Source organism: Bos indicus, chromosome 4 (genome assembly GCF_029378745.1).
Source record: "Bos indicus isolate NIAB-ARS_2022 breed Sahiwal x Tharparkar chromosome 4, NIAB-ARS_B.indTharparkar_mat_pri_1.0, whole genome shotgun sequence".
Taxonomy (NCBI): domain Eukaryota; kingdom Metazoa; phylum Chordata; class Mammalia; order Artiodactyla; family Bovidae; genus Bos; species Bos indicus.
The window spans coordinates 92,618,369-92,643,614 of NC_091763.1; the positions used below are offsets into that span (position 1 = coordinate 92,618,369).

A 25,246-nucleotide genomic window follows, 5' to 3' on the forward strand; every position below is an offset into this window, starting at 1 on the left:
CTGTTTACACATCCTTAGTATTTGCTATCCATTTCAGTTCCTTCAGCATTTGTTTATTTTCACGTTTTGAAGAGTCCTGGTCACTTCTGGACTTTGTCGTCTCTTTAATCAGCTCAACAGGGCAGCCCTAGTCCTTCTCCAGCCCCCTGGATCTGTCTGTAGACACAAGGCTGAACCACAGTGACGTCCCCTTGGAGGGTACCTTGTACCCCATTAGAGCTTAAACCTGTGTTTTCTGCTGCCTGGCCTGGAAGCTGTCTCTGTGGGGGAAGCTCCCAAAGCAAACAGGATATAGCCATGTAGAAGGTGCTGCTGGAAACAACAGATTCTCCATCAAACACCTTCCAGCACTGCCTGGCATCCTGCTGCTCAGAACAGACTGTGGGAACTGGGGGTCAGTTGAAAGGTAACAGGCCTACAGCCTCATTCAGAGACCACAGTGCAAAAGCTCATGGGTTGATGAGTCGAGCAGTTGATTCAGGACAGATCCAAACTGAAAGTGTTAGTTGCTCAGTCATGTCCCACTCTTTGTGACCCCATGGGCTGTAGCTCAAGCCCACCAGGCTCCTCTGTCCATGGGATTCTTCAGACAGGAATGTTGGAGTGGGCAGCCATGCCCTTCTTCAGGTGATCTTCCCAACCTAGGGATCAAACCCGGGTTCTCCTACATTGTAGGTGGATTCTCTCCCATCTGAGCCACCAGGGGAGCCCAAAGGCACTCAGATGGAGTTCTTTGTTAGGAGGAGTCAATCAGGGCAGACTTCCTGGAACACAGAAGTAATGTGAGCTCTCCCCTTTACAGTCAGCAGAGACTTCCCGAAGCAGGTTGCCTTAGCATTCCTGTCCTGGTAAATGAGCTGACATCTCTCTGAGTGGGCTCTGCCACTCTGCACCTCCCTTGGCTGCGCAGAGGTTGCTGCTTTTCTGGCTTTTACAGCTGTGATGCAGAGTCGTGGCCTCAGAGACAGGCAGGGCTACAGGAGGCCAGGTGGGGTCAGGCAGCTCACACAGCAGGCAGATCAGCTGGGCCAGGGTCGCGGGTTCTTGGCAGGAAGTTAGAGGCCATGAAGTTGGGGCGATGGGGTGTGAGCTCTGGCTCATATACTCTCTAAGAAGGTACAAGATGCTCAGAATCTCCCCCTAGCCTCCTTTTTCTCTCCAGCCTCTCTGAGTCGTCCCTGTGAGAAGAGGATTAAGACAGAGGATGGAGCTGGTCTTCCCCTTCCTTTCTGCTGCTCCTGATCTCCCCCCTCTCCGTTTCCCTGCCCACTGGCTCCAGGTGGCAGCTCAGGAGCAGCGGGCCATTGAGAGCACCTCCAAATAGCTTTAAAAGAAATCAAATTCTTAAATGGTGTTTACACTGAGTGGCAGGGCAGGAGCCGTGAAGCTTTTTTCCGAGGGCGCTGTGGCGGAAAGTCCATCCACAGTGGGAGAAGCCACGCTGGCAGCAGTAGCCTGACCTCCATCAGAGCAGCCTTCAGCAGGCAGTTAGGCTTAGGCAAAGGTCAGGCTCACTGTGCTTCTCCAAGCCAGACATTCTCTTTAAAACCTTAATTGCGACTTCTGGGAAATCTTAGCTGGAGAGAGTAAAGGTTTTCTTCTCCTGTCTCCACTTCAGAACACAGCTATCTTGGAGGAGCGCTCCCCACATAGAGCAGAGAGCAGTCATCAGTGGAATTCTGCTTAGTGCGGCCAGACTGGGAGGTGGATCAGGGCGAATGAGGCTGCCGTGGCCCCATTGAGGGGGACACAGGACGGCTCCTCCCTGCCCCGGAACAGGGCACCGTCAGCCTGGGCAAATGGTAGCTCTGGGAGGCTGCCCACTAGCTCCTGGGACCTCGTTAAGCTGAATTGTACTGGGGACGTTTGGTTGAAATGGAAGAGAGAGAAAATAATTGTGATTAATGGGACCCTGGCTCCCATCAAGAGGACAGAGAGTCATGTCAACAACAAGCTGCTGACCCATCCTACGTATTGTCCTTTCCTATCGCTCATATTTCATGCTCTCTTGCATCCGATCTCACTCCTGTGGCTTAGGAAACTTGCCGCAAGTTGATTCCAAGGCCCAGAACAGCATCACCCAGTGGAGAAGGACTGTGGTCCCAGTGTGGAGGAGCAGAGGGGTCAGAGTACTTACACCACCCATGCCCATCACTCCCAGCCTGCCTTTGAGCAGAGGCAACTGGGGCCCGGCTGCAGACCATAACCCAGCAGACTCTGGGTACCAACTCCAGCCCTTCCCAGGGAGTTTGGGAGGGCTTAAGGCCTATGAAAGCTCCACTTTGATGGTGTAAGCCATGCCATTTTTAAATCGTCATTCGCAGTGAGGAAGCTCAGCCTCAACCCACAGAAGAGGGCAGGGACCAGGGTCATTATCTGGATGGGTCTGGGCTCTGGAGGGCTGCATTTATCCCAGTCTCCAGCTGTATGCACCCAGGCCTTATAATGGGGGCGGGGGGGGGCTTTTACTCATGGGCTTTTCTTTGCATTACTGACTGGCCAGAGAGATCACAGGCCCTCCCAGTCCTACAGAGCAGTAATTCATTTTCCCCACGTGACAGGAGGGTGAGCACACGACAGGACAGCCCTCTCACACCAGCACTGCCAGGACCCAAAGACTGCAGGTGCTGGGGCTCTATAGCATTGCATGGGGTGTTATTTTCCTTACTGTGTTACAAGAGGTAACAGCCAGATTTACTGACCTTAAAGTTACAAGAGGTTTGAACAGAGTTTATGAATGTGCATCAGACGTGGGCAAGGTGCCCCAAAATGCCCAGATCTCCTCTCTACTGGGCCTGAGAGAGCAGCTTCTTAGTGGGGAGAGAGGACAGGGCTCTTTCTCTGAGGTCAGCAGAGCTGCTGGCCCCTACCTGGGTGATCGCACACAGCATCCACATGATGTGCTGCCTGGCAGGCTCAGCAGGTGGGGCCAGGCTTCGTGATTGTCAGGTGAAGGCAGGATGGGTTTAAGGAAGGATACGGTGACTCCAGGACTGGGGGGCTGCCTGAGGAGCCCAGAGGAGATGGTACCTTCTGAGCCACCTGGATGGTGAGGGAGACATGAGGAGGAAAGGAAGGGGGTGCAGGGCAGGGCATCTTCCTCTGGGGATAGTGCCTCCAGCTGTCCTTCCATGCCCTGTTCTGACGTTCATCGGGAAGGATGGGCATTCTGCATCTCTGTGAGATTGTTTGCCATGGCTTGTATTGAGTGCAATGGAATGAGTAAAGTGCCTGGTCCTTAGCTGCCAGTGTGGAGTTTCTGTCTGTTCAGGTCCTTCTCTCTGGTGCCTTCTTCTGGCCTGCAAGAGGGATTGGTGTCTGTGGCGCTGTTGCCTAGAGACCAGGTGATGATGAAAGAGGAGAAGCCCCGTGTCCCCTTCCATCAGCGCACACACTCCTGTCCCAGCCCAACCCCGGAGGGCCCTCCCAACCACAGCCCAGTTCTGATGGCTCTGACGTGGCTGAATGAGGCGTTGGCGTCCCATCCACACCCCAGGTTCCTCCATTCCAGCCGCTGTTGTCTTTCCTCGGGAGTGTCCTGCTCTCCTAGAAGGGCTGGAGACCTTGAGGGTTTCTCAGCCCTGTGCTCAGACATTCCCTCAGGCTACCACAGCCCAACCAGCACACCCAGCCCCCGGCTTGGAGGATTTAGTGGCCCGGGGCCTCGCCCTGTCCTCGTAGTTCCTCCTCTAGCTCTCTTCCATCTGCTGGGCTTCTCACCCCTGCCTTGCTCAGGGATAGTGGCCAGGAGCAGGGCATGTGGAAGAGGCTGAGGAGGCACACACAGCTGCTGCCTGGTGCTGCCCAGATAGAGGCACCCAGCCTCGCTCCGGTTGTAGTCAGTGCCGGCAAAGCAGGTGCAAAACAGCCCCTTCTGCTCGTGACATCCAGGCGCCTCTGAGTCATCATGGACTGAAGCCGGTTTGTGCCCCTCTGAGCTCCTCTGTGAGCAGACCCGCTGTGGGAACGAACACCCTGTCACCTTAGAAAGGTTCTGGAAACAGGCCTTTTCCTGTCAGTCAGGTGCCAGTGGACTTGCCCAAAGACAGGTTATCTTTTCTGTCCCAGGAACTTCCCTTCTGCCAGTGATGTGGAGAAGCTAGGACATCTATTATGTGCCTACTGTGTGCCATGGACAGAGGAGCCTGGCCTGCTACAGTCCCTGGGGTCATGAAGAGTCAGACATGACTGAGCGACTGGACAACAACAAACCGTTAATAAATGCCCACAATGAATGCTGCAGTTAATATTGATGTGAATAAAGTGCTCTGAGGAAAAGCATTCAGTATATAAAGGTGTGTCCGAGTGTGTAGACATTTGGTGGATAGGTTGAGTTGGAGCTCACAGATGTACCAATAGGAAGAAGTGTTCTAGCCAGGGGGAGTGGCCTGCCCAGAGGCCTGGGACGAAGCACGTGTGTGAAGCTGGAGGTGGTTTGGCATGACTCGAGCCAAAATAATGAGGGCCAGAATGGTTGGAAGGTGAGACAGCAACAACTAGGTTTTATAAGGAATTGATCCTCTACTGTATTGAGGAATTTGAACTTCAGCAGAGAATTAAGGAAAGGATTTTGGCAAAGGAAAAGGTGATCTGATTTGTTTGTTGGGGTTTTTTTTTTGCAAAGTGACAACATATACTGAGAACATCCTATATGCCAAACACCTCTTAAGTGTTTGATTTGGGTCAGTTCATTTATTCTTTAATAAAACCCTTTGAGGTAAGTGCCATTATGATGCCCATTTGACAAATAGGAGAAAACTTAGACCCAGAGAGGTTAAGTAACCCACTCGAGACCACACAGTTGGTAAGTAGTAGAGCAGGATGTAAACCCCGACGGTCTGGCTAACCACGGAGCTGCACTGCCTATGATAAGCCACGCCCTGCAGCAGGGGCCACTGGGAAGTGGTGAGGCTGGGGGCAGGGAGTGTTACCCCAAAGCCAGGACCTGAACTCAGGAAGTGGCAGGAAGGATAAAGAAGAGGGGGAGAATTCAAGAGATGTTTATGAATAGGACCATTGTGACCTGGAGGTTGACTGTGAATGTAAAAGGAGTCCAGGATGATTTCTAAGCTGCTCGCTCTGAGTGAGATAAGAAACGCAGGTGAAAGTGCAGGTTTTATAGTGAAGATAGTGGATTCAGGGTTGGGCTCTTTACATTTGAAATGTATATGGTGGAGGTGAGTCCTGAAGAGCAGTCTGGGCTGAAAATAGGAGCAATGGTGTCATATAACTCTGAGTCGTGCAATACAGGGACTGTCTATAGCTTCAGATGGCCCCACAGGGAATGTCCATATTCAGGGGGTGTGTTGTTGGGAAAGAACTCACAACTGAAACTAAGACAGCATGCAGAAGGTTGGGAATCACAGAGGCCTTTAAAAAGAGCTTCGAAATAGGAGGCAGCGGTGCTTAGCTTTGTCAGATACCTGAGAAGAAATTAATAAAACAGCGATTAAGAGGTCTTGAGTGACCTTTGAAATGATAATCATGTTGGAATGTCAATTGGCTGTGTGAGATGGAGGAGTGGATGGAGGTGAAGGAAAGAGGTCCCTGGGTTAAGAGAGAAAGGTTGACTGGACGGGATGCGAGGTCAGAGCTAGGTTTTCTAGGATGAGTGCGATTTGTAGACAAAGAGGTAGATGCTGATAGAAAGGGAGTTGGGTGGTGATTAGAGGAAAAGGTGACTGATAGAGACAGGCGCCCAAGAAAGCAAGAGAGTGTGATCTACAGCCAGGTTGTTTTTTTTTTTTTGGCCACACCAAGGGCTTGCAGGATCTTAGTTCCCCAACCAGAGATTGACCCCCAGCCTTTGGCAATGAGAGCACAGAGTCCTAACCACCTGACCACCAGAGAATTCCCTAGAGCCAGGTTCTTTTTCTCCAGGGTGGAAGGAAAAGCATTAATCACTAATGCCACCATTCAGTTCAGTTCAGTCACTCAGTTGTGTCGAGTTTTTGCGGCCCCATGGACTGCAGCATGCCAGGCTTCCCTATCCATTACCAACTCCTGGAGCCTACACAAACTCATGCCCATCCAACCATCTCATCCTCTGTCATCCCCTTCTCCTCCCGCCTTCCATCTTTCCCAGCACCAGGGTCTTTTCAAATGAGTCAGTTCTTCACATCAGGGGGCCAAAGTATTGGAGTTTCAGTTTCAGCATCAGTCCTTCCAATGAATATTCAGGACTGATTTTCTTTAGGATTGACTGGTTGGGTCTCCTTACAGTCCAAGGGACTCTCAAGAGTCTTCTCCAACACCACAGTTCAAAAGCATCAATTCTGCAGTGCTCAGCTTTCTTTATAATCCAACTCTCACATCCATACATGACTATTGGAAAAACCATAGCCTTGACTAGATGGACCTTTGTTGGCAAAGTAATGTCTCTGCTTTTTAATATGCTGTCTAGGTTGGTCATAGCTTTTCTTCCAAGGAGCAAGCGTGTTTTAATGGCTGCAGTCACCATCTGTAGTGATTTTGGAGCCCAAAAATATGGAAAAGATCAGTTTTCATTTCAGTCCCAAAGAAAGGCAATGCCAAAGAATGTTTAAACTACCACACAATTTGCACTCATCTCACACAGTAGCAATGTAATGTTCAAAATTCTCCAAGCCAAGCTTCAACGGTATGTGAACCATGAATTTCCAGATGTTCAAGGTGGATTTAGAAAAGGCAGAGGAACCAGAGATCAAATTGCCAATATCCACTGGATTATAGAAAAAGCAAGAGAGTTCCAGAAAAATGTCTACTTTTGCTTTATTAACTATGCCAGAGCCTGTGACTGTGTGGATCACAACAAACTGTGGAAAATTCTTGAAGAGATGGGAATACCAGACCATCTGACTTGCCTCCTGAGAAATCTGTGTGTAGGTCAAGAAGCAACAGTTAGAACTGGACATGGAACAACAGACTGGTTCCAAATAGGGAAAGGAGTACATCAAGACTCTATTGTCACCCTGCTCATTTAACTTATATGCAGAGTACATCATGTGAAATGTCGGGCTAGATGAAGCACAAGCTGGAATCAAGATTGCCGGGAGAAATATCAATAACCTCAGATATGCAGATGACACCACCCTTATGGCAGAAAGCAAAGAGGAACTGAAGAGCCTCTTGATGAAAGTGAAAGAAGAGAGTGAAAAAGCTGGCTTAACATTCAGCATTTAAAAAACTAAGATCATGACATCCAGTCCCATCACTTCATGGCAAGTGGATGGGAAAACAATGAAAACAGTGACACACTATTTTGGGGGTAACAATACCACCATAGGTGCTTTATAAAGGCAAAGTGTGGGTCTGCACAGAAATCCACGGTGGTTCAGGTCAAGCCTGAGAGTCTAGATCCGCAAAGCAGAGTACACCTGCCCCCGAGCAGACCTTGGCATCAGGAAGGTGTAAGGGCCTACAAAGGCGTAGCTGGCATTCAGATGTGACCCAATTTGGTTACCTTCGGGTCAGCGATTTGACAGCCTCATACAGTTCCTCCGTGGGTCATGTGCATGCATGCTAAGTCGCTTCAGTCATGTCCAACTCTTTGCGACCCCACGGACTGCAACCCTCCAGGCTCCTCTGTCCATGGGATTCTCCAGGCAAGAATACTGGAGTGGGTTGCCATGCCCTCCTCCAGGGGACCTTCCCAACCCAGGGATCAAACCAGTGTCGCCTGCAGCTCTTGCATCGCAGGCAGATTCTTTACCACTGAGCCACCGCAGGTCATACACTAATTTCTCCTGAGAAAAGAGGTCATTCGACTTCTCACCCCTAGTTCAGTCCCTGCAGGGCACAGGTGCAGCCTCAGGGACTCCATCTGGGCTTGGGAGAACCCCATGTGGCCCAGACCAAGGGTTGGGGCTCCGTGTGCTATCTGGAGACTCTGGGTGAAGAGCGGTCCTCACTGCTCTCTCTGGTAGGACCACTCTTCGCTGCATCACCGGAGCATGGGGAGAAGCTGGACCGTTCAGGTGCACCCCGCTTTCAGAAGGACTTCCAAAGCCAGCCTCGAGCTCAGGAAGCCTGTGGGAAAGGATGCCAGTGGGGTGCCCTGCACAAGGGTAGGGCCCCCAATTCAGCCACACTCCCTGTGTGAACCTCAGGGAAGAGACAGTTAAATCGCCCTCCAGTCCACAGCCCCGGGTTTTCCTGGGAAGATGAACAGTCTGCTTTCCTTATTGTCTGCACCAAAGGAACAGATTGCGTCAGTTTGTAAACCGTGTTACCGCTTGCAAAGTCCTGGAGTCAGCAGGTTTGCATTTCCCAGCAGACTGAGGGACGCTGATAGCCCTGGCTCCTCCTCTTTGCCTCAGGCATGACCAGGAAATGCCCCTGGCCCCCCCACCTCTGGCATCCCACCCCTCACCCCTGAGGTATTCCAGGAGAGAGAGGAGGAAGCCCTGAGCTCCTAGCTGGGCCGTCTCACCCATTGCTCAGGCCAACCCTCAATTTCTAGGAGCTTCCTGCCCCCTGTGGCCACTGTGCCAACCCGGGCCTGATTTGCAGGCATTCCCAGGGCCTTGGCTTAGACCAAATGTCAGAAACGAGATTTTCCAGAGAACAGTTGGCACTGTGGGTTGGGCTTGAATGCATCATCTGGTCTGCAGGTGTTGAGGGGTTGGGTAGTAACGCACTGGTAGGGGCTGGAGCCTTGCTACTCCAGGAGCACAGGGAAGTTTGGAATGGACCCTTGCCTGCCCCCTCACCACCCATGGCCCACGGTAATGCAGCCCAGGAGGCATTTCATAGGCACTGCCTCTGTGGCTCCCAGAGCGTTACATTATTAATTGCATCGTGTTAAAACGCTTATCATCTCTGAAAGACATCGCTGTGCACGCGTGGCTGCAAGTGGAGGGGACAAGTCGGCTGTGTTAAGCTGCTACTATATTAAGGTGAGGTGTCTCTTCAAGTTCACGGCTCCGGCGGCGGGAGCACATTACAGCAGTATGTATGGGGGACGGTAGCAGCCCCGGCTGGCAGCGTGGCTGCTGTGCGAGGCAGGAGAGGAGGCTCGGTGGCACTCAGATTGCTCTGGATTGCTACTCGCCTACCCTGCGGAAAGCTCTGTTTGGGATGCGTGGGTGGGGAAGAGCTGGAGTGCCTTTATTCCTCTCCTGCTCTCCACCTTCCCCTCTCTGCAGGCTCCTACTGGTTGCCTGCAGGGCCTCCCCGCCGGCCCTTCTCTCCCACGTAACCCCTTGTCTGTCTGCTCTCTCAGCGCCTCCCAGTCATGCCAGTGCACCACCAGTGCCGCCACCCCCAATCCCAGCTCATACCTTAGGAAGTTCTGAGCAGAGAAAACCTTACAGACCTGGTTCAGCACTCACTGACACGCGGAGCAACTGGAGAGGGATGCCCAGCCCAGAAGAGGCAGAGCGGGTCCCTGGATGGCTGTTTAGTCCAAGGATTTTGCTTTGCACCTCTAAGCCTTGTCCCCATCCAAGCCTCACTCCTCTTATTCCCAGTTCCAGGCTTGTTGCCGATGGCCTTGGGGTATTGAAAGCAGGGCTGGGACCAGCCAGCGTATGGGGAGGATGGCGGCTTCTGCCTATCACTGGGGCCCCTGAAGTCACCTCCCCAGAGGTAGCGCTGTGCACTCCTGCTCTGCCTTTGGGAGGAACATGAAGCCAGCATCCCCTCCCCCGCCTTGTTTAGGAAGTCTTCCTTCCCTGATGCTCCAGGGCAGGGGTGCCCTGAGCTGCTGCCTACCTGGGATCACCTGTCCTGCCTGAGGCAGCCACCTCCCTAGGGGGAGGGAGCATCCCTGGCAGCTGTGTTCCAGGCGTTCCTTGGCCTCCCAGCCTCTGAGGCTGAGGCTCAGTGATTTCCTCTGCTGCCTTGGGCACTGCGCAGGAGAGAGGATGAGAGGCTCTTGGGAGAGACTACCTCTCTTCCGTTCTCCCAATACACAAAATGGGAAAGAGCAGTTATATGGGAGGGGAGACTCTCGCCACTCCTGCATTCTGCCAGAAATCCCCTCTGTGCTGTACCTCCTCGGGCTGCCCTGAGTCACCATCCAGAGCACGCCACCCCCAGCTGTGCATCCTCCCCGGTTCAGTATCTTCAAGTTCTCTTGCCCTGCCGGCTCTGTCGAAGCTAGCCTTTTCATGGAGGCAGCCTCCAGCGCACTCCGCCCCCACCCTACCATGAAGAAGGCTACAGGAGGGGCCCTTGGTCTTCCCATTGTCACCCCCAGACTCAGAGCCACTGGACATCCATCTTGGCTCCTGGAGCAGGAGAGGCTGGGCAGCCAAATGAAGCCCCCAGGCGGTTGGCATTTCCTCTGGTCTTCTAGCTGAGCTCGCGAGTGTTCTTCCCCAGACACACACGTTACTTTCAGAAAGCTGGTTGTCTGGGGAGGGCCTGGGCAAGTGAGTCGTCCTCTCTGTAAAAACATCAGCCCTGCCTGCCTTTCACTCTCTCACTTCTTGCACACCCACCCCCCTCACCTGGCTGGCCCCACATGGCTCCCCAGACCTCAACTGCCTGGAGTGGGAGAATGACTCAGCCCCCTCCGCCCACTTGATTGAAGCAGCTCCTGTGTTAAGAAGCTGGACAGAATCCAGACAAGGAAAGAAGGGGACCAGTTGGGGTGGTGGGGCAGGGATTGAGAATATGTTTGTGGCAGGGGCCAAGATAATCCAACCACTAGGAAAAGGGCTATGAGAAACGAAACGTGCTCGCTGCCGCCTTCCCTCCCTGGGTTGGAAGCCTACCCCCTGTCTCCTCTTTTCTCCTCTTTCTCCCCTTCCCCACTCTGCGCAGCCGCAGCCGGGAAGGGTGAGACCATAGCCCACCTGGGTGGGAACTGAAGTGTGTGCGCTGCCTGGGACAGGAGCACTTCCTCAGTAATTAGGAGACGCGTAAATTAACAGCCTGTGCCGTTTGTATTAATTTGGTAAATAAGCCAGAACAATTTCATTAGTGGCACATTAGTATGCTCGGGAGCAGGAGGACATGTCCCACTGTGAGGCAGCAGGGCCCTCTGGCTACCCCGGCCCACAGACAGCCCGGGACCAGTGGGTCTAGCTGCTTTCCCACTGGGCGTGGCTGGCTGGACCACACCCCCTGATTGGCCCTGTGGTGGAGAAAGATTCCCCACCGCAACCCCACCCCTGCCCACTCTGATTAACCACCTCTTCCCTCACCTACCTCTCTGAGTGAGAACCAAGGGAATTGAGCTCAGCCAAGCAGAGCTGCTGCTGGTTGCAACTAGCCTGACTGCTGTCAGCTGGCCCTGAGCTGAAGGAAGTGGATGCCGTTGTACATCACCAAAAACTCACGGTCAGAGTTAGGATTTGAGCCCAGGTCTGTCTGACTGCAGGATTCATGCTCTTTCTACCATGTCATGGCCCAGTCGGTACACCCACTCTGGGGCAGATTTAAAGAACAAGCTTTGCTCCCAGTGGAGCTGACATTCTGTGTGCATGCTGAGTTGCTTCAGTGTCCGACTCTTTGTGACCCCATGGACTGTAGCCCACATCATGCTTCTCTGTCCGTGGGATTGATTCTCCAGGCAAAAATACTGGAGTGGGTTGCCGTGCCCTCCTCCAGGGAATCTTCCCAACCCAGGGATCAGACAGAGTCTCATGTCTCCTGCATTGGCAGGCAGGTTCTTTACCACTAGCACCATTTTAGCTGGTGAATAGGGACATTTTGAAATAACTGCTCCTCCCCAGGAAGTAAATAACTGAAGAAGCATTTGTGTGTCAAGCACCCTTTTAAGTGTTTAACATACTTACGTTGGCTCATTTAGTCATCAAAACACATCTTTTGAGATAGGTACTATCACAATTCCAAGGTAATTGACTCACCAGAAGTCAAGCAGGTGGTGAGTAAACGTCTCTGCTCCGGAGGCCATGGTCTTAACCTCTGTGCTCTGCACTGGTCCCTGAGTGTCAGAGATATCCGGGCCAGGTGTTCAATTCACTGCAGGCCAAGGTTAGGGAAGCCGTCACAGGAAGGTGTTGAATCTGGAAGAGCTCAGCTCACAGGCCTAGTTTAGAACCACAAAATCGCGGCCCACTCTGCCAGCATTGGGAGCAGAGGCGAGAGATGCCGGCAGGTGAGCAGAGCGTCCAGGGTGCCCAGCGCAGCAGTTCCTTGGTGTCCTAAGCTCCCGAGGGCCAGGTCTGCCCTTAGGCATCTAGGCTCCTGCTTCTGTCTTAACTAGAGTTATCACAAAGCCACCCCCTCCACGTGGCACCCCCTTCCCATAGCCTCTCCTCCCCCCAGCTCCATGTGTTCCTAGGTCCCAGCATTTGGCTTCAGTATGAGCGTTGAGGATGGGGAATGAGGGAAGCCATCATCTGTCCCTTGCTGACATTGCTTGTGTCCACATGTACCCTTGAGCCCCTCGAGGCTATTATCAGCCCACCTGTGTACACACCAAATGCCCACATGAAGTGCTGTGGCAGCCCATGGTGATCACCCAAGGCCTTACCTCCCTGATGTCAGTGCCACTGCAGGAAGCCTCCCAAGCCACTGGACAGAGTCCAGGTCTCTTCATGAAACATCTCTTCCAAGATGCCGAAGAGACAGGCAGCCACGTTGTGAGAAGCCACTTCTCACTTTACACCGCACTTCATGAGTAGTATCTCACTAACACTTGGGGTAGCCAGAAGGACCAAAAGAGGTTTCTTGTGCACTTGACAAGAAAGAGCCTCCCCTAATTCCTGTCTGCAGTTGGAGGCAACTTGCAGGAAATTTCTGCCAATAGTCTGTATCAGTTCAGTTCAGTTCAGTCGCTCAGTCGTGTCTGACTCTTTGCAACCCCATGAATTGCAGCACGCCAGGCCTCCCTGTCCATCACCAACTCCCGGAGTTCACTCAAACTCTGTATACTGGCAATCAAACCGGTCAGTCCTAAAGGAAATCAACCCTGAATATTCACTGGAAGGACTGATGCTGAAGCTGAATCTCCAGTGCTTTGGCCGCCTGATGCAAAGAGCCGACTCATTGGAAGAGACCCTGATGCTGGGAAGGATTGAAGGCGGGAGGAGAAGGATGAGATGCTTGGATGGCATCACCAACTCAATGGACATGAACTTGAGCAAACTTCAGGAGATAGTGAAGGACAGGGAAGCCTGGCATGTTGCAAAGAGTTGGACACGATTTAGCAACTGAACAGCTACAACATCTGTATATGGTAAATCCTAATTATAAGTGAGCCCATATTTGTGAGTTCACTCACTCGCTGAAATTTGTTACCTGTCAGTACCCCTGCGACTTTTTGGATCATTTGTGAACGTGCACAGAGCAGCGAGTCTCCCAGGGAGTACATTCCCAGCTGAGGCTGCAGCTCTCATCCTACAGACAAACGTCCTACTCATGGTCTGCTTAGCACCGAGGTTTTCAGGGTTTCTGCACTTTATGTTGTAGTTAAAAATGGCCTCCACGCATAGCGCTGAAGTGCTGTCTAGTTTCCTGAGTACGGGACAGCTGCGATGTGCCTTAAGGAGAAAACCCATGTGTTAGATAAGCTTTATTCAGGCTTGAGTGACAGCGCTCTTGGCTGTGAGTTCAATGTTAATGAATCATCAGTATGTATTAAATATGGTATCTTTAAACAGAAACCATCATCGAAGCAGGTTATGTATTGGTAAGTTGATAGAAATGTAACTGGAGTCTTGTAGGAACCTAACCCTGTGTTTCCCCAGGAGGCAGTGGTTCAGGATTCCCTAATTCCTTGTTCATAGTAACTTTATAGCGATAAGTATCACAGATAACTAGAGAGAGAGAGAAAGTATGTATATATTTTTTTAATTAGAAAAATACCAGAAATTTGATGAGTCTTAAGATTGAGTCTTAAAGTTGAATAGAGAAATGGAGCTTTTACAGATATGAAGAGCTGAAAGTGTTAGTTGCTCAGTCCTCTCCAACTCTTTGTGACCCCATGGACTGTAGCCTACCAGGCCCCTCTTGTCCATGGAATTCTCCAGGCAAGAAAACTGGAGTGGGTCACCATTTCCTTCTCCAGGGGATCTTCCTGATCCAGGGATTGAACCTGGGTCTCCTGCATTGCAGGCAGATTCTTTACTGCTTGAGTCACCAGGGAAGCCCGTCATAGATATGGACCCATGTAATTTTACAGTCAAGTAACAAATTCTCAGCAGTGAGTGTGAAAGAGAGACATGATGAAAGATGAACATGTAGACCAACCTGGGAGTGCCCACTGCACCCTCTGTTTGCTCCCTGTGTAGAATCAAGACTTCACCCTGAACCGTCTGCCCATCTAGGCTGGGGCATGTCCAGCAAGGCCAGAAGCCCAGAGACCTAGGTGCAGCAGGAACACTGGCCCAGCCCCAACCCTCCTCTAAGACCAGCCTACCTTCCCTAAAGCCCCATTGTTTGACTGAGAAATTACTGTGGTGGCAGCAGCCGTAATAAAAGGAGAAGCGGGGACCCACAGGCGACAGCTTTATCTCTCCCTCTACAGCCCAAGATGGATTGGGCAGCAGCACGGTGCCCAAGGCCAGAGATTTCTTTCCTCTGCGGCCGGCTGGGACCAGGGGCTTGTCAAGCCCAAGTTAGCGTATCGATTGCCAGCAGGGAGAGGCGGGGTACGTGTGAAGCCAGGGCTCACCTGCCAAGAGAGCCTGGCTGCTCCCCAGCAGTGTTGGCCCCAGATGTGGCTGCTTAGTCACTCGCTGGCGTCTCCCCCGGCAGGAGCCTTGAGAGGTCGGCATCTGGTTTGTGGCCTCAGAGAGTGAGGTGTGAATTAGAGGTTTGCGAGTAGGGTCTGAGCCTGGGCGCCTGACAGGAGAGACGGATTGTACCTGTCTGGTCGTCTCTGCAGCTCATGTCTCGGAGGCTTTTACCTCCACCGCAGGAATCTGGTGTGAGAGGAAGCCATGGGCTTCTCGTCACAGCTGCAGCGGCTCACCACAGGCCTGGGGCTGGAGGGAGGTCTCGTGCTTGATCAGGGCAGCCATCCTGTCTTTAGGAAAAGGACACCTGGCAACGAACACAGTGGAAGAAGACAAGAGGTGCTGGCGTGGGCATGAGGAGGGGTCTCAGGAGCCCCGAAATGCAGAGGAGCCCCATGGATGGGTGGTAGGAGCCAGCGTCGGCACCTCCACTCTACCCATTGTCTCATGAGCCCCCAAACACTCCTCCCAGAAGTCGTCTGGGATCTGCTGCCGCTTGATCGTAGCATGCTTGATAAAGCGCAGCAAACGAAGCAGAGGTGGTCTTCCCATGCATTCTCCTTCCATCCCTGTTCTCGTCTGAGTCCCACAAGCCTGCAGCCTCTTCCTCCACCATTAGTCCTCCCGCTGTCGGCCGCCCGGTGCTCCGGCACCCAGGGCGTTTGCAAGGTGGCAGAGGGCTCTTCGGGCAGTTTGCCGCTCACTCGGGTGAATTCACTGGCTGGCGAGCTCTTGAGGCACCTGTGCTTTATCGTGTACCGTTTTGCCCACCAGTTCTCTGCCACACACACAGGTCCTCCCAGCGAATTAATTGCCGGGATTAGAGGAAAGGGGAAACCAGTTTTACCATCTACGGTTGTGGATCCTCCCTTCCTCCAGCCCTCAGCAGCGTGGTGCCCGTGTGGGGTGGACACCACCCAGCAGAGCCCGGCACTCCCACCCTGGCTCCACCAGGGAGGGGCACGGTCCAGGGTCCTGAATGGTGGAGGGAGCTGGCCTTAACCCAGTGGACAGTGTGTGGGGGGGATCGGGGAGGAGGTCAGGGGTGTGACTGGAGGAAGGATGCTCTTGAGACAGGGCTGTGGGGAGAGAAGGGGAGGCACCAAGGAGGCAGTGGAGAAAGAAGGCAAGCAGGGCAGCCTGGCCTCTGCTCTCAGCTCTGCCCATTTCTGGCCCCACTGCCCCTGTGTCTGTTTCCCCACTAACAAAACCAAGTTGGATTGGATGAGTATAATACCTTCTTCTCCTGGCTCTAATAAACTCTTCGTATCCCCTTCTACAGTACACCCCCACTTCAGGCATTGTTGAACTTGCATTCCACCTCTTCGTGTAGGAAGGTGTTCACGAATAGGAAGAACACCTGGCGGAGTCCTAACTGCCGGGAGAGGTGCTGGGGACGCGACTCCCTATAAGGAAACAGAGGCCGCTTGGGTGCATGGAGGGAGGGCAGAGTAGGGCCAAAGAGTAAAACCAGGAAGCTGGGACCCCAGCTCCTTCCTGTTCATGTCCTCTGCAGCTGCCACTGGCTCTGGCCCAGGCTTCAGAGAACTCCCAGGTATTTAGACACTCATTTTATTGCTTAATCGAGCTTGAAGCCGTTTAAATGAATACAAGTTTTTACGTTTGGCAGTGAAGGCTTTTACAGGCCCCTTTAGCAGGGGAAGAGGTTGGAAGAGAAGCCGAGAAGGAATTTCTCTTGGGCCACTGCCTTCATGAGGTGGAGTGGCATCCATGCTAGGTCGGGGGTCCTGGTTCTCGGGGAGCCCTCAGGGGAGGAGGCCTGGGAGTCCCTGGGCTCTGCAGGGATCCTGCCGGCTCTGGGGATCAGCCAGTGTGCTCGGCCCCAAAGTCAGGGCTGATGGCGGTGAGCATACCCCTACAAAGGGGTAACCTCCAGCTGGAATCACCCCCTAACTGCACCTGCCTCAGTGTACCTTCTGCCCACTGTCCCCTTCCCTCCTCTCCTCACCTGGCTCTCATCCCACTGCTTTTATTGCCTTCATTAGGCATGACTTCATTCAGCTCTTCCAGGAAGAAGACAGGTTCTCCCCTCCTCGGGGATTGCCTTGCTCTCCACTTCCACCCAAGGCTTGCCTGTCTTCCTAGCAGAGCTGGGGCTCAGTGGGTGCTGGAGAGGAGTGGGTGTTGCCTTACTCACCCCTGACCTTTAGCTGTATACACACACAAACACACACACAGCTCACTTAAAGCTGAGGAGAGTCAAGTCTTCCCTAGTAGCTCTCTGCCAAGAGGAAGGGGAAGGGATTTGAGGAGAGGGGAGTTCTGAAGTTGCTTTGTCAGTGACATATCTATCAATGGTGATTCTGGGGTACAAGAAGCTGAAAAGCATAGACCAGCTCACAGCACCGAGGGGTAGAGTTCTCAGAGGCTCTCACCAGCTCACACTCTGACTCACCATTCCAGCTGTTCCTGTCCATGGAGTGACCATGGTGGCAGTGGCCCCGGGGCCTCTCTCCCCTGCCCACCCCAGGCTCCCGCTGCTAGCTGACACCCCCGTTTCTGCTCCCTAGGTAGAGGTGGAGGTGGAGAGCATGGACAAGGCCGGCAACTTCATCGGCTGGCTGCACATCGACGGCGCCAACCTGTCCGTCTTGCTGGTGGAGCACGCGCTCTCCAAGGTCCACTTCACCGCCGAGCGCAGCGCCTACTACAAATCCCTGCTGTCTGCCGAGGAGGCCGCCAAGCAGAAGAAGGAGAAGGTGAGCTGTGGAACGGGGCCTGGCGGGAAGGAGCGGCTGCCCTCTCTCTCCCTCCCTTCCCGCCGCACCAGCACTGCTGCCTGCTTACAACAGAGTGCTTCTGTCCCCCCGTCCACTGAGTGACTCCAGCTGGTGTTGGTGTCAGACCCCACGTCAGCAACCCCACGCTGAGGCGGGCCCCGGACCCTCTCTGAGCACCCCTGTCCACCACCCCGGCCCTGCTGGGCCTGGCACCGGAAGCTGCCTAGACAGTGACCTTGGAGCCAGGGTCACCCGCGACCAGAGGCCTTCCTTCCCCCGCCCTGACCCTCCAGTGCTCTCGGAGGGGCCGGGTGGCCTGTACCCCACGTCTGAATTTCCTTCACATTGCCCTGCAGGGAAGCCCATTTTGGAAGCTGCCCCAGGAGATGCATAAAGCTGTTAGGACAGCAGATTTACAGCCCATCAGTCTGTGCAGACACTGCATTGAAGAGACAAGGGGGGTGGGTCGGAAAGCAGCTTTTGGAAACAAATGGACGATTAAGGAACCCAGCGGCTTGGTGATGGGAGCTGGGCTCGGCATCCCCCTGCCCCTACCCCCACAGCCTGTCGCCACTGACTTACAGCTCAGCCCCGATAATGGGGATAAATCAGCCGGCCACCAATTTGTCAGGGCTTCTCGGAGCTTGAGGAGGATTTCATGGGACAGCCGTGCTGAGCCATAAATTTGTTCCAGGAATAAATGTTTCCTTCCCCATGGGGCAGCCATCTGGCTTACAACTAGCCTCTCAGAGCCAAGGCCCAGACACCTGCCAAAAGGAGTGGGGGGCCCTGGGGCCCAGAAGCCTCCGGCTCCTCCCACCTCTCCTCTGAGAGAGCATCACACTTTCCCCAGGGGCCAGGCGCCGGAGGACTTCTGGGATCTCTGTGTCTCTTAGTCTCATCCCCTAGGGATTAGGACAGGTGATCGACCCTACTAGAGCTGGAAGGACTCCAGGGAGAGGTGGCTCCAAAAGCCAAGACAGGTGGAAGAGACTGCCCACATCTTGGAGGGCAAGCAGGCCACCATGGGGCCTCCGGGGAGGATTCCACTTCTGTCCCAGTTCTGCTTCCATTACAGCTCCCATTATAGCCTGTCTTCCTAGAGTGATGGGGAAGCAGCCTCGGCTCCTACAGCAGAGGCACTTCCTCTTGGGTTTTCTTTCTGTGACAGCTGAACTTAAGACTGGACACCCCCTGTGTCCTCTGCTCACTTCAGGGAATGGAGGAGAGGTGGTGCAGAGGTGGAACGAGTTAACAGCTGCGGGACACTTCAGCAAGCACCCACCTATAAGGCCCAGATTCTGAAAGTATCTCTGCCCCCTGGCCCTGCTCCCTGAGCCTGGAAGCCATCTCTTCAGATCTGAGTAGCCTTCTGCCGTCTGAGAGTAGAGACCCCAGAGGGACTGAGGAGGGGACAGAGAAGGGAGTCTGGCCAAAGCGTGGCCCCTTGCATAGGTGCTGAGCCAGGCATCACTATTTACTACGTAGTGGATTTGTTTGGAAGAACCCAAGTCATCATTTCTCTGGTGCCACGTGATGGTGCTGAGGAGTAATTACCATGATTAATTACTTACACAGGCTGCGTGCTTTTATTCCAGTCCAATTAAAATGCAGCACACCACTCTCAGTGCGAGGGCCCGCCCGCCTCCAGGGGCCCTCCTGCACATCCCCTCCTCCTTGAGGCCTGGGGGAACCTAGCCTGACCTCCCTCCTCCTGGTGGGGCTGCTCTCCGGGAACAGCATAGGCAGAGCCTTGCAGCAGTCCTCTGAGTTAGCTGGACTCAGGCGGGAGAATCGGGGGGTCAGCTGGGGAGCAGTAAACTTGGTGTCTGAGGTGTCCCCAGGATCCCCAGCCTTGCCCCGCTGGTGACCCCGTGAGAGCTGCCTTAGCTGTCGAGAGATAGGCGCATCTGGGGTTAAGAGATTATCATGGTCCCTGTGGGCTGAGGAAGCTAATACCGAGAGATTTTGTGAGACCAGGGCACACAGAAGTCTTGGGTGGGTGTGATTATGTGCATGTGAGCAGGTCTGAATGGGGAGCCCCAGCAATGCTGTGTTCCCCACTCTGAGAATTTAGCTGCCTAGTTGCAAGGCCTGATCCCCCTGTACCTTGCTGTCTTCTCTCCTTATTGAAGAGGCCAGTCTGTAGGAAGCTGGTTGCAGGGTTCCCCCTCCCTGTCCTCGGGATCCTGGGCAGGTCTGAGGGCCAGAGAGGGAGCCTCAGATGGCAGCTGTCTGTCCCCCATACCCCCTGCCCCACTCATACCTTGGCAGGGCCCTTGACAGGCCTGGATTGGCCATCGATTGGCTTTTATTGAGCTTAGCTTCCCCACTGTGGGCTTGCAGGCCTCCACTACCCTGGCTGCATGCCAGCCCCACCTCTGGAGCCTCCTGAGCAGCGGTATTAAATAGGATTTAGAAAGGAAAGGTTCCATGCAGTGAAACCTCGGTCCACATGGCCCGCAGCCTGCCAGGAGGAGGACCTGGGGCTCCCCTGGGAGGAAGTGCAGAGAAGGCGCGGGGGAGGGGTGCAAGGTGAGGACAGAAGAGACTCCCTCTCCTCTGCTGCTAAGCTGGCCCCGGGGTGAAGGGATCTGAGCAGGACAGGAAGTGGCTGACCCAGCAGTGTGGAGCAGAGGAGGGAGGGGGCTCCCTGCCCACTGCCCCCCTGGATCTGTAGCCAGGGCCACCAAGGGGTCACAGAGGGTGTCTGGCTGACGTGTGAGCCCCTCCTTGCCCAGGTTCTGCAGAGGGACAACTGCAGTCAGTGTGGGCCCAGCTCGCCCTTGTTCTGAGGGTGGGGACCTGCCCTCCAGCTGACTGACTCCTTCCCACCACAAAGCCACCTGCGGGGACCCCGCAGGGCTCTGTGACTGAGGGCCAAGCCCGCTCTCTCTTAGAAATGGGGCGCTCTGTCTGAGGAGCAGCTCTGCCTCTTCTGGCCTTGGGCAGCCTCAGGCTTCCAGTGTCCTCTGCTCCCCGCCTGCCCGCTGCCCTGTGAGCTCTGGGACCCCATAGGACTGGCCTATCTCTGCCTCCTGGTAGGAAGGGGCCCAAGGGCCACCCCGAGGCTCTGTCTGCATCATCCCTGACCTCCACCCCACTGGCCCCTGGACCTGCCAGGGAAGACGCCCTACCTTCTCTCTCTGGGAGGAAACCTGACGCTGTCGCCTGAGGCACCTTGGCTTGAGAAGTTTCTACTCTCAGCCTGTCAGTCTGTTCCCATTCTGTCCACTAGGCAGAGGAGCCTCCCTCCCCTGCAGCCGAGGCAAGTGGGGTGGGGTTAGGATGGGGGCCAGCTCAGGAGCCAGCGCAGGGGCCCGGGAAAGGCAGGGAACAGGAGCGGAGGGAGGCCCTGACTTGGTCTGCAGTGGTGGGGGCGCAGTCTGGAGAGTGGTGCTGGCGGGGCTGCCACAGAGCACAGACTGCTGGGCCAGGAATGCCGCTGACAACGTCTCCGCCACTCCCGGGCAGCCTCCCCACCAGGCTCAGAAAGTCCCTGTTGCTCATTCCAGTTCCCGGGGCCCAGCCCTCTCTTTCCAGTGGAAGGACACGCACTCGTACCACGTTAGAGGCAGGAGCATGGTTTTACGGGTGTGGCCCAAAGTGGTTCAGTCATTCCAGCTTGCATCTGCTTCTTGGTGCACCGCTCCACCATGCCCCAGGAGTCTGTGTGTAGCAGAAGGGTCATGTGGTCCAACTACCACCTCTTGCAGGGGAAGAAAAGGAGACTCAGAGAAGGCATGTGACTTGACCGAGGTCACACAGCAAATTAAAGGGGAAAATGAAAGGACCGGAGTCCACAACTCCCACCTACGACTTTTCCCACTGTTCATTGCTGCCTTTTGTGTTCAGGGGCCCAGGCGATGCCAAAATTCCCCTTGAAGGGCTCTAGGGCCCACCCCCCTGTGTTCAAATCCTGGTTCTGCCACGTCTAGCAAGCCTGTGTGCCTCGGTTTCTTCGTTTGTGAAATTGGGGGTAATGTTGATCCCTTTTGAAAAGGTTGTTGTGAGGATTAGATGACGTAGTACTTGGGTAGTGTTTAGTGTGGCCCCTAGTGAGCATGTAAGGTTTGGGCTAAGAACTTCTGTCACCACCCACCCGAGTCCTGTGTGTGTGTGTCTTTGGGACCCAGCGTGTAGTCCAGTCCCCCAGACTCCCCAGCCTGTTTCCGCCGCCCAGCTGGAAGGCCATCTCCCTCCCCTGCTCTGACAGGCCTCACTACTGGGATAATCTCCTGGCCACGGGATTGGACTTGACGCGCTGTCACCCCGCATCAGCTTCTGAGCACTGCAGCCCTGACAGTGCAGGGCTGGGGGAGGGAGGGAGCGGGAAGGGTGGAGGGCAGCGGCCGGCTTCCGAGCCGGGGTCAGAGCAGCCTCCTTGAGGTGCAGAGGACAGGCACCCTCGCACAGTGGCGGCCCTCCCCTCCGCAGCCCAGCACCGTCGCTTGGAGAGCCTCGGGAGTGCCCACGGCCCTGTGACGGTGGGAGGGCCTGGGGAGTTCAGTGACCCTCACAGGGGGTGTGAGGGAAGGAGATGGGGACTGGGCAGCACCACAGGACCAAGGGTCTCACACGCCTGACGTGCGTGGGAGTCGCTGGGAGTCTTGAGTTTTGATTCCCTTTCCCTGGGACCCTTAGAGCACATCCTGATGGGCAGGCGGGGGGGTGGGGTGGGGGTGGTGGGCACCCTGGCACCTTCGTTCCCAGGAAGATCCCCAGTTGTTCCAGAAACCTCAGAGTTTGGGAACTACTGGACTGGAAGTTCCCCCACCCCGACCTCTGCGCTCCAGGGGCTCAGACCAGCATGATGCAACATCGCCCCCACACTCACCCCCACACTCGCCCCCAGGGCAGTGGTCCCCCCCTCCCCAGAGCCCCTTTCTTGGCGTCCTGTCTGACTTCACTTCTGAACCCCTCGCCTCCCCTCTGTTGACCACACGTGCAGGTCTGGGCCCACTACGAGGAGCAGCCGGTGGAGGAGTTGATGCCCGTGCTGGAGGAGAAGGAGCGCTCGGCCAGCTACAAGCCGGTGTTCGTGACGGAGATCACCGACGACCTGCACTTCTACGTGCAGGACGTGGAGACAGGTGAGCGCACACCCGCCCCGATTCCACCACCTCTCGGCTCCTGGCACAGGGCCGGCCCACCTCAGGGCCCCCCTGTTCGGGCAGGGGGCGGGACCCAGGCTTCCAGGGGCCTCCCTGCATAGCTTGCGGCTGCTGCCCACCTCCCAGGCCCCTGAGCGGCGCTCTGGGCCCGAGGTCATATTCTCAGCCGCAGTAGGGCCGGCAAGGCTGAGCGGTCCTCTGAGGACTGGTGAGGTCACCAGTCCTGTCTGGGTGGTGCTCTGATACTCTTAGGTCATTGTTTTCCTCCCAGACACCCCTGGCGGGGCCGGGCAGGAGGATTGTGCCCTCGGAGCTCGTCAGGAAGCAATGGACAGATTGTCTCCATGTGGCCGGGAAGTGCATGCCGGTTCTGCTCAGCGCCTCTGCCCCTCAGCCTCCCCGGGGAGGGCAGGGTGGGGGGAGCCCAGGCTTGTCTCTGCTGGGGTTTCTCCTCCAGAGGTTCCTGTAAGCCCCGAGTGGTGACCAGTTGCCATGGAAACAGGCGGCGCTCTAGGGGAAGTCATCCCCAGGAAGTCTTTCTGAAGGACCCTCTTTCTCCATCTTCCCTCTTCCTCCTGCCCTCCAGTGCTGTGCACTGAGGCCAGGATCCTCTCCCCGCTGTGCCCCCTGCCCCCTGCCCTCAGCAGAGAGCTCAGGTTTCCAGAAGAGAGAGGGCAGCAGAGCTGGCTCTCACAGCAACTGCAATGGGGCCCCTCTGGCCCAGCTTCCACCTCCACTCCCTTTGCTCTGTCCATCCTGACCTCCCACCTCTCATTTGTCACCCTATGCAGGGAAACATTTTAGTTGAGATCAGAGGAGAAAGCTCTTTAAGGTACTTCTCGGTGGAGGAAACCAGGTCTTTTCAAGGGGGAGGGGGCGGGAGATGTCAGTGACATGGAGGCAGCCCCGTGGGTGGCAGGGCTCTCCCTGCCCTCCTCGGCACCACCCTCAGGCCCACTCCAGATGGTCGACAAGCTCATGTCAGCCACTTCCCCACTAACGATACTGCCCGGGCAGCTGTGTTTGTGGCAGTGTCATTTCACCGGGGAAACTGGCCATTCTGAGCCTTGGGCTGGCCAGGCCCAGGAGGGGAGCAGAGCCAGGCGGGCTGAGGTGAGCTGCTGAGCCGGGGTTAGGTTCTCTCGTGGTCAGCAGCATTCCTGGTGAGAGGGGCCTGGCCACTGCCTGGGGAATGGAGCCAGAAGACCTCCAGGTCTGAAAGGCGGCCCAGGTAGGAATGAGAGCTACTCCTGAGCCCAGGAGCTGGCAAGAAGGCCCTCCAGGAGCTTGTGGAAAGGGAACTCAAAGGAGACCCCGCCCAGGGAACCCTGGCTCCCAGGCAGGCTGCACCTGGCCTCTGGGTCCTGCCAGGTAGGACTCACTTTGAATACGAACAGGTGCTGGGGTCTCCAGGGGGCAGAGCCTGAGGCTGAGTTCAAGGCCTTTGCCACGTAGTCTCTGTCATCTCAGAGGCTTCCTGTATCGGTTCCATACCCTGCCTGGCTGTTGGTGACAGCTCTCGGAAGCCAGGACGCTGCACCAAGTGGCAGCCAAGGCAGATAACAAGGAGAAAAAGGGAACTTGGGGGGAACCACATATTGTTGGAAGATTGGAGGAGCAAGTGACGTGCTGTGTGGCACGCCACCTGGATGGCTGTGAGCTCCAGAGAAAACCCTGAAGTGAAGTGAAGTTGCTCAGTTGTGTCCGACTCTTTGCGACCCCACGGACTGTAGCCTACCAGGCTTCTCAGTCCATGGGATTTTCCAGGCAAGAGTACTGGAGTGGGTTGCCATTTCCTTCTCCAGTAGATCTTCCCAACCCAGGGATTGATCCTGGGTCTCCCACATTGGAGGCAGATGCTTTACCGACTGAGCCACCAGGGAAGCCCAGAGAAAACCCTGCCCTCCATCAAATCCATGAACAGGAACCTGGGCATACACAGCATCCCTCTCCTGAAACCCTTGGTGCCTCTGGGAGGCAGGGACATCCTCTGGCCCTTTTTCCCTTCTCTTAATTAAAGCCCACCTTCGGGAAGGATCTGGTGAAGTAATGAATGCATTGCCATTGGCCCACGTGACCAACCAGCCTCTGTGTAAGGACCTCCCAGAGGGCTCTGCCTATTTGCAGAGCTGTTGCCTTGGAGCAAAATAATAATAATAATAGAGCAAGTATAACAAGATCTCATCTGTGTAGAGGAGGCTTCTAAGTCCCTGAAATTTTACTGTCTGGGCAGGAAATGCAGGCGCAGGAGAACAGAGGGTTTACTGCCAGGCAGGGGGAGGGCAGCTGCTTCTAAAAAGTCCCTGAAACCATATTGTGAAGGCCAGGGCAGGGCCCGAATGTGGATAGGCGCAAACCTGCAGATCCCTCTTCAACACAGTGCAGTTACCAAGCACCCCGCATGGCCGGAGCTTTACTGGGTCTCAAGAGAAGCAGCAGAACCAAGTGAGCTATGGTCTGTGCCCTGAAGGAGCTCACGGTGCAGTGGCAGAAACATAAACCAGACAGGGAATGGATAAGGCCCACTGTGACAAGTGTACTGATGGCTAACATGCGTCAGGCTGCTGTAACAGGGCGGCCTGGGCCCTGAGGGTGGGGGAGGAATCCTTCAATCCCACCACACACACCCCCGCCCCAGCACCCTCCCCCTGGAAATGAAGCGGGTGGAAAAGGCCAGGTGTAGAGCCTGAATCAGAGCCAGAGGGACATAAAGGAGAAGCTACTGGGACTGACGCGTAGCAAAAGGGTGGTGACGGGA

At 55.1% G+C, this 25,246-nt stretch overlaps 1 protein-coding gene across 1 annotated transcript in view; it reads left to right on the forward strand.

Annotated features, from left to right (window-relative positions):
• The window catches only part of SND1 (staphylococcal nuclease and tudor domain containing 1), a 422,258-nt gene that overhangs the window by 390,658 nt on the left and 6,354 nt on the right, over positions 1–25,246 (forward strand). The window contains exons 17-18 of the mRNA XM_070787306.1: positions 17,165–17,353; positions 22,326–22,467. Of these exons, the coding sequence (XP_070643407.1) occupies positions 17,165–17,353; positions 22,326–22,467 (331 nt within the window). The remainder of the gene's footprint in view (positions 1–17,164; positions 17,354–22,325; positions 22,468–25,246) is intronic.